The sequence below is a fragment of the Lonchura striata genome, chromosome 4, assembly GCF_046129695.1.
Source record: "Lonchura striata isolate bLonStr1 chromosome 4, bLonStr1.mat, whole genome shotgun sequence".
In the NCBI taxonomy this organism is placed as follows: domain Eukaryota; kingdom Metazoa; phylum Chordata; class Aves; order Passeriformes; family Estrildidae; genus Lonchura; species Lonchura striata.
This window is the reverse complement of record NC_134606.1, coordinates 66,248,868-66,263,709: the sequence shown is the minus strand read 5'-3', so window position 1 is coordinate 66,263,709 and position 14,842 is coordinate 66,248,868. Positions and strand designations below refer to the sequence as shown.

General features: G+C 39.9%; 1 protein-coding gene across 1 annotated transcript; it reads left to right on the top strand.

Annotated features, from left to right (window-relative positions):
• Positions 1 to 608: 608 nt before the first annotated feature.
• SPARCL1 (SPARC like 1) lies at positions 609 to 13,327 on the top strand. The gene is made up of 10 exons (XM_021526526.2): positions 609 to 708; positions 3,735 to 3,852; positions 6,470 to 7,612; positions 8,319 to 8,388; positions 9,008 to 9,135; positions 9,701 to 9,821; positions 10,575 to 10,711; positions 11,179 to 11,327; positions 12,227 to 12,375; positions 12,902 to 13,327. The coding sequence occupies exons 2-10, from the start codon at positions 3,799 to 3,801 to the stop codon at positions 12,928 to 12,930; spliced, it is 1,980 nt and encodes a 659-aa protein (XP_021382201.1). The 5' UTR covers positions 609 to 708; positions 3,735 to 3,798; the 3' UTR covers positions 12,931 to 13,327.
• The last annotated feature ends 1,515 nt before the right edge of the window (positions 13,328 to 14,842 follow it).

Below are 14,842 nucleotides of genomic sequence, written 5' to 3'. Positions count from 1 at the left end.
TCTGCTGCAGAGGCTCGTGGAGGTTTCTGCTCTCCTCTCAGCTCGCTCTGTGTTGTCGCTGTGGCAGACAGGCAGCACAGCCATGGCAACAGCTTCCAAACAGCAAACTCCTCAGAGTTATGCAAGAGCCTCCAACCAATACTGGGTTTTACGTACCTAATTGAGAGTTTCTACCTTTTTGCAGGCTTACACGCACCATGTGCAGCGTACTGAAACAGCACCGGGCAGCTCAGCAGGGACTGGCATCCCCTATGTTCCATTTTCCCCCAGCCAGCAGTGTGGCTGCCCCAGCAGATCCCTTGGTTCAGCTCTTCTGGGAGCAGCTGATGCAGCAGAAACTCTTGCACCTGCTCCCTTTGGCTCCCCTCCCTGCAAAGCACTAAATATGTCTTTCCCACACAGCCACTGAGCTCCACTGGCCCAGAGCCCGTGAGCACTAAATTGTCTTTCTGATTCAATTAATCCACCAGAATTCCACCAGCCCATTGCCCCCCACCTCGTCCCATGGAAGCCTAGGATTCCGTGCTCCACCAGGACTCACAGAGTAGCATCCTCCTGCACTGACACTTGCAGCACAAGACACTTGCTGAGAGGCTCTGTTCCAGACAGCAAAACATATCTCAGGAAAAACAGCAACATCCTGCAAGGGTCAAGGATCTCCGGTACATCAGTGGCAGGCCAGGAAGGAGCACTTCTTCTACTGCTATGGTACTGTTTCTTCTTTATTCTTAATTAAAACTTTAGAATGCTTTATATCTAACCCTCTGCAACCTTTTTCTACTCACTGCGAAAGCTTTCATAGAGTGTCATCTGTTTGAAGGATAATGCATTTCAGATGTTTATGTCTAGAACAGAAAATGTCCTTTGTAAGAGAAGACAGTGTGTGGTTACTGTGTTTAGGAAGAAAACCCTTATCTTACCACTGGAATAATTATTTTGCCAGTGATCCTGCAAAACAATAAAGCATTATGGCCAACAAGAGCCAAGAAAAGCACACACCTCCTTTGGAGCTGTGCAGTGGTCCAGCTGAAACCCAACACTTCAACAGTCTCTTGAAATACCAGTTTAGGAATCAGTCCAATAGACAAGGGCAAAAAAACCAGATTCACCTTCTTTTCTCATATTGGAAAAGAAAGAGAGAGAAACACTGGCTGGTCTTGGAGGAACCTTTCAAAAATGTGTTGGTAGACCTAGTGAAAACATGTACCAAACAGGAGCTCATGAAAGAAATGTAGGATCTGGGAGAGGACAAAACCCACCAACTAATCTCAAAATAATTCTGCCTAATAAGTAAGAATCTTTCTGATCCTTGTCAAATTAAATCAAAGCAGCTCATTGTGATTTGATCTGGTCTTAAATTACAGATAGCTCTGGTAAAAAAAAAAAAAAAAAAAACAAAACCAAAAAAACTCAAGATCTAACAAGATCTAAACAAGTAGAAAATAAAATGAAATGGCAGAAAGGAAACATAAGAGATTAAACAATTACAGTAAGTTAACATGAATAGTTTATTAAAAATTGTTTTAACTTGTCCTGAAATACTTTTGGTTTGGTTTTGATCTTTTTGCACTTATGCCTGGAAGGCTTTATGCAAGTCTTTATTCCAGGACTTATGCCTGATGGCTTTTGCAGCTGTAAAACTGGCAGTATCAAAGGAATCAATTCTCATTATCAGCCATTTACTGGTACAGAATGAATGAAATAGTTTTAATGCTTTATTTTTTTTTCTTATTGTGATCTCTTCTTTTACTCAGATTAGAAATCTGCCTAAAAATCTGCCTTTCAGTTTTATGTGTGTGCACACATGACCCAGCTTCTATATGTATAATGTGCTCATGCTCTCACAAGGGCTTTTGAAACATCTGGAAACAGGAATGTGCTATACCAGTTGTAATTTAAAAGTATCACACTTATACTTCCATTAAAAATTCATGTCATTGATTAGCATTTCAAGTGGCTGCTGACACTATTAGTATGGCAGCCCTGTAGCCTCCTTGCCGTGCAAACCCAGTGCCCCTAGCTAGCATTGCTTCTCATTTCTTGGTCAAAAAACTCTATTTACTCCAAGAAATGTTCCTATTCACCTTCTGGCTAAGTCTTCCTACAGATTCTCCTGTAGAGTATAATGATCTCATTTTCCCAGGGGGATGTCTCCCTGCTCATATTTTTTAAAAAAAGCTTATTGTGTAATCATTCCTTTCTGACAGCTCTATTAAACTTATGTGTTACAAAAGCTTGCTTTTAAAAATTCTCTTTTTAGGACATATTTGGAAATTAAAGCAAGAATGAAATGCCTTCTCACTTAGTGTAGAAAATATCATCTCACAATCCATCATAGAACACTCCAATCAATGTGGTCAGGCTTCCCTAATAATTGAATACTTATTCAATACCAAATATTTAATACAAGACTTATACTTCCTATGGGTTGCTGCAGGCTTGCAGTTAAAAATAAAAGAAAATACAAAAGCCCTGTCCTGCCACCTTAACTCGGATTTATTCCAACTACTTTTGATTATTTGAGCAAAGGTGGTAGAGGCAACTTTTACAGAGACAAGCCAAATTAGAAAATTGCAATTATAAAAAATACACAACACAGAGAACTTTTCATTTATAACTCTCAAACTAGTTTACCAAAACAAATATGACAAATGAGAGTTTTAAAAAAGGAAACTCAGTTAAATTATATGCCCAGGTCTGTGTTGCTCACCAGTAACAGAAAGAAATAGAAATCAAGCCTACCTAACATTCAAATCCTTCTTGTCTCAGACACTTACCAAGTCTTCAAATAGCACAATATGCAGTTTTTAGGGCTTTACATGAATTGGATTATTGCCCTGTATTTCTGACAAGTTGTGTGCATTATTCTCAGTCTGACCACACTTGCCTTGATCTGAAGTGACTGCCCATATCCAGCCCACTGAGGCATTTTGCATATGCTCATTATTGGCTTTTGTTGTATTCTGCCTTTCCCTCTGAAAACATCTTAGACAACTAACTGTGAATGCCAGAGAGAGAATGGATAATTAGTCAAGAGGTAATTTGGAGACTAACTGCAAGGGAAAATGGATTACATACTAGATATGCCCCACTAATGAGTATTTTGATCTTCATTAACGGAAAGATAATGACATTAAACGGTGTTCAACAGGGGGATCTTCCAAAAGCAGACACTTTGGGTGACAATTTCCAAGAAAACAGAGAAGCAGGACTGCATCCAAAGCAGGACTGCACCCAGTCTTCAAGCAGCCTGGGCAGTGCTTCTGAGCTTGGAGACCTGCTGAACAGAATTTCACCACTTAATTCTTCCTACCAGACACAGAGGGGAGAAGCCAAGGGACACCTCAGCTGTAGAGGTGCCACAAGCAGGCACTGCCTCAGAGCTCAATAAAAGAGGAATTTTTCACTAAGTGGTATCTCATAGTGGTGGATAAATACTTACAACTATTTGTAAGTGTTTAAATACTTAACCTATGTCCACTCACAGCTCTGCCTCTCAGTAACACCCACTGGAGTTTGTGAACACAGCCTATAGCTTAATCACTGTCCAAGAACTGAGACTAAAGTGTCCTCTAGTTGAGCTGGTCTCAAATCTGAGTTTACAGGACACTGCATAACAATTTTGTGGGTCTTCAGACTTAACAAGTTACAGCAGCCACTACATTGCTTCCATCAGTCATTTCTAGGTCATTATAACCAAATCCTAACTTGTTTTGTTTTCATGTTTGTTGCAGAAAGGAAACCTCTAAGCCCTACTACTGTACCATTAACTATTGTCCTCTACAAGATCTGGAAAACATGAAGACTGTAGCCCTCTTCATTTGTCTTGTAGGATTGGTTTTTGCTATTCCAGTAAGTCCTCGCCATGCTATTATTATCAGGCACTTAATTTCCCATTCAGAGAATATTCTATGCTTATGGATGTGCAGATAGTCATAGATTTGTCTTTTTTAGACCCATCCTGTAAACCACAAGCTCAGAACTCTCAGACAGAAAATTCCAGAAAAGGTATTCTTACTGTTCTTTAAACAAAAGGAAGTAACTTATATTATTCATCTTAAATATAAAAACACATACCTACTGGTTGGCAAATTGATTTATGTTAGAAAACTTTAGGCCCTCTCTCCTCAATAATTAGTGCCAAGTAGCTCATGCCTTGCATATTAACAATTGCAAACAGGACAAAATCTAAACCTCAAAATGGAAGTTTCACTTATTGACAAAAATACCTTAAATGAATCCCTGCATATCATAATTACCCATATTTGTACAAGAAATAAGCTCCAGTGCCAGTCAAAATTGTTTTTATCACAGCTTCAGTATAGGAGGAGGATGAAATCTTCAATTTATCACACCAGAGTCTCAAATATGCAGTCTCAGATATGTAAGGACTTTAGCCACCATATGTTTCATTTTTCATGGTGCAGAGCATTAGACACAGCTTATCCTGGCAGAGTATCCTGTGGTTGCTAGGCCACATGCCCTGATGGCAATGAGACAGAGATTTCACCAGCCCTCTTATGCCACATATGTGTACTAATGACAGAGCCCACAGTTTTGCATTCATGACTGAACCAAATAAAAATTCCTTTTTATTGCACTGTTCTGGCGAGCCTTTGTGACTCAGACACAATGGATCTTGTCTCCAAGCCACTGGGTGTTTCAGAATTACTAAACTGAGATCATGCTCTGTAGTAAGAGATTCAAAATCCCTACTCTTATGCTAAACATTTTTTTAATTTTTAATTATAAACAATATCCCACTCTGTACAGCTTTCCAGATACATTTCACATCAATCTGGATCATGCTCTGCACTACGAAAACAAAAATTAACTTTTCCTAATGAAGTATCCAGCAGAGGAAATGGTATAAAGATTAGCTTGCAGCCTACAGCTGTCTACCAGAAATAACACACGTAAGACATTTGCACCAAAACAAAACCTTGCAACAACCAATGAATCATCACTTCCAAGCGTGTGCATCATCCATCAAGGGCCAGTTCTCCCCCACAGTATCTAATCACAGATAGTGACTGAAATTTGCCCAAGTTCCTTCATGAGCACCTGAGTTCTAAAAGCTGATTTGACCCAGGGGACAAAGGTATAACAGGAAGCAGCATCTGAAAGAAGCTGTATCCAGGCACATCTCTGCAGAACGTGCACGGGACAAGGCTTCCTGTCGACACATGAGCCAAATCTTTCTCAAACTGCTGCTTCAAACACAGGTGCCCACAACAGAAAACCTTAAAGACTGTTTAGCCTTGTGTTTTCTGAATCTGTAGAACTTTGAAAAAGCTCCACAGTGAATTTCTGTTAGATTGGAGCAAACATACAATCTTCCCCTGAAAAAGTTAGAGTTGGAATTAATACAGTGAATATAGTTCCTGGTACTATTTCCATATCAGCAAGGACACTGTGCAAAAGACAAAATTGTAAAACATTGATACCACTTTGACATTAGAAAATAGGATATAGCTGATCTACAATAATCAAATTCATATTTCCAATCCTACCTTTAAAAAAGAATAAATATAAGCATTTGTGAGTAAAATGCATGTTTCCAAGCAGTTAAACTAAAGCAAAAAGCTATTCCAGCAGCTTGGATGGACCAAGTGAGAAGGACTATTCTTCCCAAATTAAATCTCCCAAAAGCTTTAAGAAATATCAGCATCAGGTGCTATACTGTTGTAAGCAATAAGCAACACTGAACATCCATACCTGTTGTTCAGAAACAAACAGCAGCAGAAAGGTAATTGCTTCAACAAGACCTGACAGTAATTTTAGTATCTGCTTTCTCCTCAAGCATTTGAGCCATTTCCACTGAAGGTACTACGTTTGCTGTTGGCTTGACAGATTAAGAAAATAAAAAGGCACTCAAATATCTATTGTTGATCTTATAATTGTCACCACACACAATAGTTCCTGATGACTTCAGCCAGGAAATAATGATATATCGGACTCAAAGTAGATTTATATATGGATTATAAAATCAATGCAGGTCACTTCTTGGGAATTACTGCCATGCCACCTATTCTCTCTTTGCCTGCTCCCCTTTTCCCAGGTCCCTTATTTTTCCCTTATCTGAGCAGAAAGTTATGTTTTGCATCCCCCTTCTCTGAGGTAAGTGATAATTACTGCAGCCTACAAATGCCTGTGGTTATGACTAAAATACTAATTAAGCATTTTGAGATTTCACAAGACACCCATATGCATCTGTCTATGAAACAGAGTTGCATAGACCTCTCCAGAAACTCCAGCAATAAAAGAAGGGACAGATAAACAGATTTTCTGAGAAAGAGAAGGCAGATAAGCTGTGAATGTCATGCTCTGGGCTAGTTTAAGAGGAGCACATACAAAGAAAACAAATTAAGCCAGTGCCATGCTTTGCAAAACAAGGCAAAAACACCACCACATCAGCTTCAATAAATCCTGAGATTTATTAATCTGTTATTTTGATTTTTTTTTTAAGAGTGAATATATTCATTCTGAAGCCTCAAAGGAAGAGAACACAGGGTATGTAGACAAGGGTGATTTGCTGCCCAGTCCCAGAAACTTAAAACCAGGCTCTGAAGACAGGGATGAGCCCCAGACCATTAGGAAACAAGGAAGAACTGGGAGTGAGCATCAAGTGAAAAACAGCCTGAAAAGCTTTGATTTCCTTGCACTGCATAATAAACTAGGTTTGGCTTCTTATAACCAGGACAGTGACTCTGGGAGCAGCAGCAGAGAACAGTCCAGCTCTGAGCACAGCCAGCTCAGGAAGCATGAGAAACATGGGAACATGGCAAACAGACACCTTCCAGGCCATGCAGAGCATCCATTGGGTGCTTTCAGCCTTCATCCTGAGCACAACATGTGGAAATATAACAAAAATGCTGTTGGCCTGCCTGAAAAAAACAGTGAAAGCGATGAAGAGGAAAGCATGGAAGAGGATGAGAAATGGGATGAAGAAACTGATTACAGAGACACAAAGCACAAAGGCCATCAGACACGTCAAGGTGACCAATACAAAAGACAGCAACATGAGAACAGCATGCAATTAGATGAACTCCTGGGAGATTCCAGACAACCAACCTGGAAAACCAAGAGACACAGCAAGAAATTTGACCTAGAGAAAGAAGAGAGGGAGAACAGAAAGAAGTCCCCAAAAGAAGAAATCCCCCCCTCTCAAAAAACCCATATTGAATATCAGGATGCCAAACAGCAAAGTCAAGAGAGAAAATACAATAATCAAGTGAACTATCAGAGTGATCGTGACACAGCGGTGAAAATACAAGACAGGGAAGACGGTAATGATGATGATGGTCACAACAGTGGTGGCATTGATGGTGAGGAATATCTCAGCAATACCTGGAAAGAAACAGCCTATGAGGAAGAGGAGAGAATCCAGAGTAACGACCAGGAGAGCACCAGTACTGAGTCTGAAGGGGAAGGAACCATGGAAGATGACACTGCAGATCACAAAGAGACTGAGGATTTCCAAATTGTCAAGATTAAAGACCTTGCTCACTCTGAACAAGATGATCATGAGCCACCTGATTCTGACAACAAGCAACAACTGAAAATGAGTAGCTCCATTCAGAACATGAATTCAATGGACAGTGAAGATAAGGTAAATGATCTTTAAAATAAAACTTGAATACTACAAAAAGGGGGAGAAGGACTAGTTCCAAATTTAAATTCCTGATGATTGAAATGACCTGTTGGAGAAAAACAGGTGACTTCTTAATATGCAGAAGTCTCACCTCCCCCTATATTCACTATTTCTCTGGTTCATGCTGTGTCATTGCACCAGAGCATTTAGGTGAATTGGACCAGAAAGGAAGTGAACACCATTCACAGAAGAGCTCCAGACCCAGCGGGGTGTGTAATGAAACACACAAATAAATAGAGATACACAGATGCAAAGCCTGAAACCCAGTCTCTGGCTTACTAGGCCAGCCTGTTCACTCATCTCTCACAAAGGCTTTAAATGCTACTACACAAAAGTGAACAGGAAAGGCAGGCACCTAGAGTCCATAGAATAATTATAAGAAATTCAGAGTCCATAGAATAATTATAAGAAATTCAGGCCTTACTGAGCTCCCATTTCTATCTCTCTCTCCACCTCCCACTCATGTTATTTTCCCAAATGACAAGAGCATGGTAATACTATCAGAGGCTTTATTCTCTTCTCTCAGATTTTGCTCTCTGCTTAAAACAGAGCAAACTGTGCCTCAGTCAGCTCTGTATTTGGACCTGAAAAAAATTAGTCCAAGTATTTTTTTTCTTCCCAAAATTTACCACAACTTTCTGCTTATGCCTCTGTGACTGTGCAGGTTAAGACTACAAACAGTTCCCATGGTGAGATGGAAAGTGTCAGCAAGAGGAATGAGGACGCTCTCCTTGGTAAGCCCCAAGCAAAGCTGTCATGTAACTCCCAACTCTCTGCAGCTGGGGAATCTGCTGGTCTGCATTTCTTTTCTGCCTTTTGCAGTACAGGATTTCACATGACTGAACTGTGCTTGTGCCTAATCCTCTGTTCCCAGAGAATCCCTTCCATACTCCCTTGGATTTAGTAATTCGTTAGTGAAAAACATTTGTAGGCAGTGCACAAATTTTTGTGTCAGTTATCCAGAAATGGGGATTACCTTGCACTGAGAGCTGGAATTCAAGTAGGAGTGGGACAAAGGCCAGTGCTTGATTCAGCAAAGACAGATGGGATATGTTTCACCAAAAGAAGCTGGAAGTGAAATCAGTCCCTACAGAACAAACAGCTTTTTCTAGGAAAAAAAAAATATTTTCCCCTCTAATTCAAGCCTGGTACTGCCAGAAGTTCCATAAAAATCCTCATTTAAAGTTTGGCTTGTTTTATTCAATACAAGCTCCAGCTTCATAACAAACTTAAAAATGCAAACTTAAAAACACATTTTAACTTCTTGATGAACACTGGGCTGTGTTTTGCTTTGGCCCTCAGTAGTATCTGACAAACACTTGGCTTTATCCCATCACCCCTCTTTCCTGCTAGGACTGCCAGACACATGTCAGAACTTCCACTGCAAAAGAGGCAAAGTCTGTCATGCAGACAAACAAGGGGAACCCCACTGCATTTGCCAAGATCCTGCTGCTTGCCCTCCCACCGAAGACTATGAGCATGTGAGTATTTCACCCAGTGTACAGGACTGGGAAAAGCCACCTAAAGTGTTCACAAGATAACATATTCCCCTGCTATTATTTAGCATGGTTCTATACCCTAAAAAGCATGCAAGTGAGTTTGAGTGATTCCAGTAATTGAATAATTAAGTATAAAGCACTCAAACTTACTAAGTGTGGTTTGAGAGCAGTATAAACCCATGTAACTACAGTAACTGACTTGCTTCACTCAGTCTCAGGGATTGTAGCTTTCCCCTACCACTAAAATTTCTGTGTATCCATTTGGTATTTTAGAGCACATGCTGTGTATACATCCAGTGAAATAATCCCACAGCATCTCAGAGGCTATAGTACAACCATAAAATCAAACTGAAGTGTTGCATAACTGGGTGTACAAGTACAGACAACTAGTCCTCATGCAGGCATACAACAGCTACTAATTCCAATACTTTTGATCACACGTACTCCCTGTGGTATTCACCACACGATGCTTTGATTACTGTAATGACTCTGAGTCACAAGGATTTTTCTCAACACAGTGGTGGGGTGATGGTTTTCCTTCCTCTAGGTTTGTGGTACAGATAACAAGACTTATGATGGCACATGTCAGCTCTTTGGCACCAAATGTCAACTGGAAGGGACAAAAACAGGACGCCAGCTGCACCTAGACTATATGGGCTCCTGCAAATGTAAGCTTGTTTTCCTTTGAAGAATTAAAGAAAGAGCCAGTAGCCTTAACCCATCTGCCAGCCCTAAATTACCCTTCTTCCTGTAACCTGCCACTTGTGCATCAATTATCTGCTAATTAAGGCCTTCAAAACCCTAAACATGTTTAAAAAGTATCTTAAACCTAGACATCTCTCCTATGCTTTCACGAATTTGTTGGTGACCGTATCTTCCCCTTGCACTGTCTTATCTGCTCCTACTGCTATAGTCTCTGAAGATTTTTGTAAATCCTTGACCAGAAAACAGCGTTTACAGAGAGTTGTTAAATGAAAATGTCCATCTCAAACCCCCATGGAAAATCAGAACCAAAAAACATCAACTGAACTTAGATGCCAAATGCAGAAGTCAGGCTCTAAAAGCCAGAACTGATTTCCAACCTCTTCAATTGCTGCATATAGTAGAAGGAAAGTGCATTCCCAGCCAGAATATTCCTTTGCTGTCAAAAACTCTACTTTCATGCAGCTGACTGATTAGACCTTCACTGCACAACTATGCTCAAAAGCTGCATAGATATAAAAAGGATGTGGCTTGCACAGCTGGTTAAGCACTAAAAAATTGTAGATTTATAATTTAACACATTCGGTGCATTCAAAATTTTATGTATTAACAGCTCCATCAATTCTAATTTTTACTGGAAGTAGATCTCAAATCTCAGAAATGCTCAAATGGGGACTTGACAGATGACTTGTTAACAAAAGCTTTTCTCTTTGGCACAGACATCCCCCCCTGTACTGATTATGAAGTGGATCAGTTTCCCCTCCGGATGCGAGACTGGCTTAAGAACATCCTTATTCAATACTATGAACGTGACCTGAACACTTCTGGGATTCTAACTGAAAAGCAAAGGAATAAGGTCAGCAATCCTTTTCAAATAAGATTATGCAGTTACATGGACTAGTCCAGAACAGCTCATACAAAATGGCATGAATTAGATGACTTCTGAGATGGCTTATTTCCCACCAAAACATGTGTTGCTTGCCTCAGGACAGAAGATGTGAAAAACTGGTTTAATCTCCTGACAAGCTGAGGCTACTGCCCCCTTTAGCTGAGTCTGACAATTAAGCCACAGGAATTCCACTTTCTTTCTAGTTACTGCCAAAGGTGACATGGACAGCAGCGAAATTGTCCTGGACTACCTAAGGCAAGCTTTTCAGCTGCATATGGTCACCAACACTAAAACACCCTAGGAGTATTTAAAATACCCTAGGGGTATTTTATTATCAAGTTTCATTTCTCCAAAACATCTTCTTGCCAGATAGTTCTCTTCAGGACAGATCTTCAACCCAAAACAAAAAATAACAATTTCTGTGTTGAGTTCAGGTAAAAACAATCTACCAGAATGACAAACGCCTTGTGGCTGGTGACCACCCGGTTGAGCTGCTCCTGCACGACTTTGAGAAAAATTACCACATGTATGTGTATCCTGTGCACTGGCAGTTTCACCAGCTTGATCATCACCCTGTTGACAGGTAAAAAAATATCTGTGTTTCAGTTCTGATTTGCTGATTAAACTCAGGCTGTTTTACATTTCTAAACACCTCAATGGATTCTCTACATACGGAACCAGTCCCTTAGCTGTTAGAAGCCAGTATCACTCCCTCTCTAACACAGAACTTTTTCCTTCATTGTTTTCCTGATCCTATATCATAGGTCAGGATCTGCTATCCTCTTGCCTTGCATGATCACTGTAAGCTCTACAGTGTCCTAATACTTACTAATGCTCCCAGCCAGGAAGAAGTCCTGTTATTCCTGAAGCTAAGAGAAACAGGCTAAAAGTACAAAGGACAGAGCCCTGGCAGCAAAAATCCATTAGTGAGGTATCCACAGTTTTCAACTAACACCACAGAGGTCTCTCAGTTTAAGGAGCAGATATAGTCACAGTTCAGAGGAAGCTTCCAGCTTCTGAGAACATAACTCAGATTTCAAGCTTTTGGTCATATCACTCAGTGATGGGATCTGTATTTCCAAGTTCAGACCTTCAATATCTCAGGACAATCACACCTACTGTTTTAGAACACAGTTAAGCACTTTGCAAGCTTGATATCCTGAGAATAACAGCAAAACTCCACAAGTGATGAGTTGTGAGCAAGTTGTTCCTTTCAATACCTGTAATTACTACAAAAGTAATATTTGTTCTAGGAAAAAAGATGTTGGCAAACAAACATGCAGCAAAAGCATTTTAGCTCATCAGATATTAGACATCTTTATCATGACCTAAGATATATTCACTACAGAAGCACCATTAAAAAATCCATTAGGGCATCTCTGATAAGCCATCATTGTTGTCTTCTAGCATTTTAGATCAGCTTTGATAATCCTGCTGATTTATTAAGGAAATGCAGCTCTCCATACCTGCCCTTTCTTTCAGATTATTGACACACTCGGAGCTCGCACCCTTGAGAGCCTCCCTTGTTCCCATGGAACACTGCATAACCCGTTTCTTCCAAGAGTGCGATGGAGACCAGGACAAACTCATTGCTCTGAAAGAATGGTGCCACTGCTTTGGGATTAAGGAAGGTAAACCTAAAAGAATAGGCAGATGGACCTGACAGAATGTTCCCACCAAGAACATTACTGAGACCTCAACAAAGGTCTGAGGCAAAGAAATTGTAAGCAGAAGCCCATGGCCACTGTGCCGAGAGGAAAACAGAACACAAATAACAAGACTGCAAAAGGTCAACAGCGTTACCAACGTAGCACAGGTTAATTCCAGAAGAGTTATGGGACAGAAGGCATTTGACCAAACAAGACTGAAGAATTGTGTTCAAAATCCTACTAACAAGTCCCTAATTTTAAGTGGAGGCTGATTCTAGTCAGAAGTCAGACACATGGAACCTTTGCTCTTCCCAAAATTTTTCAAGTTCTTCTGATGACATTTTACCAGTCATGAAGGACTAAAGCTGCAAGGAGTTATCTAAGTACATGTATACTTCTGCCAGTGACTGATCATTCATAGCATCAGTCACTTTATTGATAGTGATACAGCACAAAAATGTCTATTTCACATATAATGTTAATAATGTTTTCTTCTTCTTTGTTGCAGAGGACATAAATGAAAATCTCCTATTCTGAGCCCAGCTGAACAGACTCCCACTACTGCACTAAAACTGATGAATCCTGCTTACTTCTGTAATTAACAGCTGAACAGCTTTCAAGAAAATGGTGGAATAATGTTCACTGAATTCTTATCAAACAACCCAAGTGAAGAAAATTTCTACTTTCATTAACAGCAGAAAAATGTAACTACTTCAGAGCTAAAAAATCAGTGTTTCCCCCAACATGTATCCATGATCTTCCCTAACCAATAAATACTACTAACATAATGACTAAGCTGCTCACAAAACTCTTCAGTAGAATTATAGAATGTAGATTTTATCACTCACTGAAATGGGACCTGTTTCCTTTATTTACTGTATTGTCAATTTAACACGCTGCATAGAAGTCTCAAATAAAATAGAAGTCTATTGGATATACGGGTTTTCTCACAATTTTGTTGAAGAAAATTGCTTCTTTCATCTTTGCCCATCTTTTTCTCTCCTCAAGAGAGGCACAATTTAAGCACAAAAAAACCTCAGAACAGGATGAAATTATTCCTGAATCTCCATAAATTTGTGATTTTAAGGTAAGCACTTTACTGAAAACATTCCAGGCATATTCTGCTTTAAGGAAAAAGCCCAAAATTCTATTCCTACAAAGGATGATCAGCAAACACCTTTCACTTGAACCTCATCCCCTCTCCAAAGAAAAGAAGATGGAAGGCAGAAATGCTATTTTGGTAGCTTAAATAGTGGAAGTCCCATCTCCCTCTGCTAATTTGCTCTGAAAGCAGCACAGGCTGATAATTGTAGTCCAACACCAGGCTGATGCCCTGGGATACAAAAAAAGAGCTTATTTTCAACAAAAGAACTTACACAAACCAGAGATTACTTCCTAGCACTGCCAGTTTTTTTCCATAATTCTGACTTGTTGCTCACTTCACATTCTGCAACATTACAAAGCAGTGTGTAAGTAACTCAACCTGGATGGCATGTACAAAAGCACGTTCTCTATGCTAGTTCAATTTGGAAAAGATCCTTTCTCTGGGACTTCAAATGTCTTGGGGAAGAAAGTAATTTTGACAGCACTTTTCCAGCCTGACTGCAGCCTATTGCTTATTTGCTCTTTCTGCTTTTTGTTTAACCCACACAGAGCTGGGTGGCAGAAAGCACAGCTCTCAAACTGCAAGTACACTGCCAGCACACAGCTGGCCTCAAAAGGTAATGACTTTAACCCACAAATTCCCATTTCTTCAGGAAAAAGAATTTATGCTGTCTCTCAGTTTGCAACTTCAGTACTCTCAGTGTTATCACCTGAGCACTCCTCCAGCATTGCTGCAGTCAGAATATCTACAGTGAAAATATAAACAACAAATACTCTTTCCAAAACACATTTCCACTGCCGAGCCTGCCAATCCTCTAAGAATTAGTAGGGGTTGTTACAAAAAAACCCAGTCGTTTTTATCAGCTGAGAAGCAAAAATAACCCCAAACATCTGAAGAAGGCACGATTACTGATATTTTGTGGTTTTCTGATGCAAGACAGAATAGTAAAAACTGTATATAGAGATTGTAGATCCACATCCCCTGACTGTCATGTAGATCATGCTTTCAAAACCAACTACACTGCTGAGAGTCTACTCTGCATAGTGCATCATGTCACAGAAGAAATCTGATAGGCAGAAGAGGTGAGCAAGGATTGAAAGAAAAAATAATACCTTTTGACATTACCTTTTCCTTTGAAAGGAACATATTAATAACTCTGCAAGATTCCCACTCTGCAAGTTTTCTGCATTAAACACCCATAAAATCCTCCAGGTTTCACTAGCTAATTGTGAGGCGGGGGTAGAGGTGAAAAGGAGAAAGTCCTAAACCCATTAATTAGTTAAGGAGGATGTGGATAAAGTCTCAACAGTGCATGAGTGTGTCACAGTACCGTTACACAAGGTA

What these genes read in the sequence shown, in the direction of transcription:
- SPARCL1 (XM_021526526.2), top strand. Translation starts at nt 3,799, where the DNA reads ATGAAGACTGTAGCCCTCTTCATTTGTCTTGTAGGATTGGTTTTTGCT. An exon ending in CAATGGACAGTGAAGATAAG is followed by an intron (nt 7,613 to 8,318) that starts GTAAATGATCTT and finishes GTGACTGTGCAG; the next exon opens with GTTAAGACTACAAACAGTTC. An exon ending in CTGAAAAGCAAAGGAATAAG is followed by an intron (nt 10,712 to 11,178) that starts GTCAGCAATCCT and finishes TGTTGAGTTCAG; the next exon opens with GTAAAAACAATCTACCAGAA.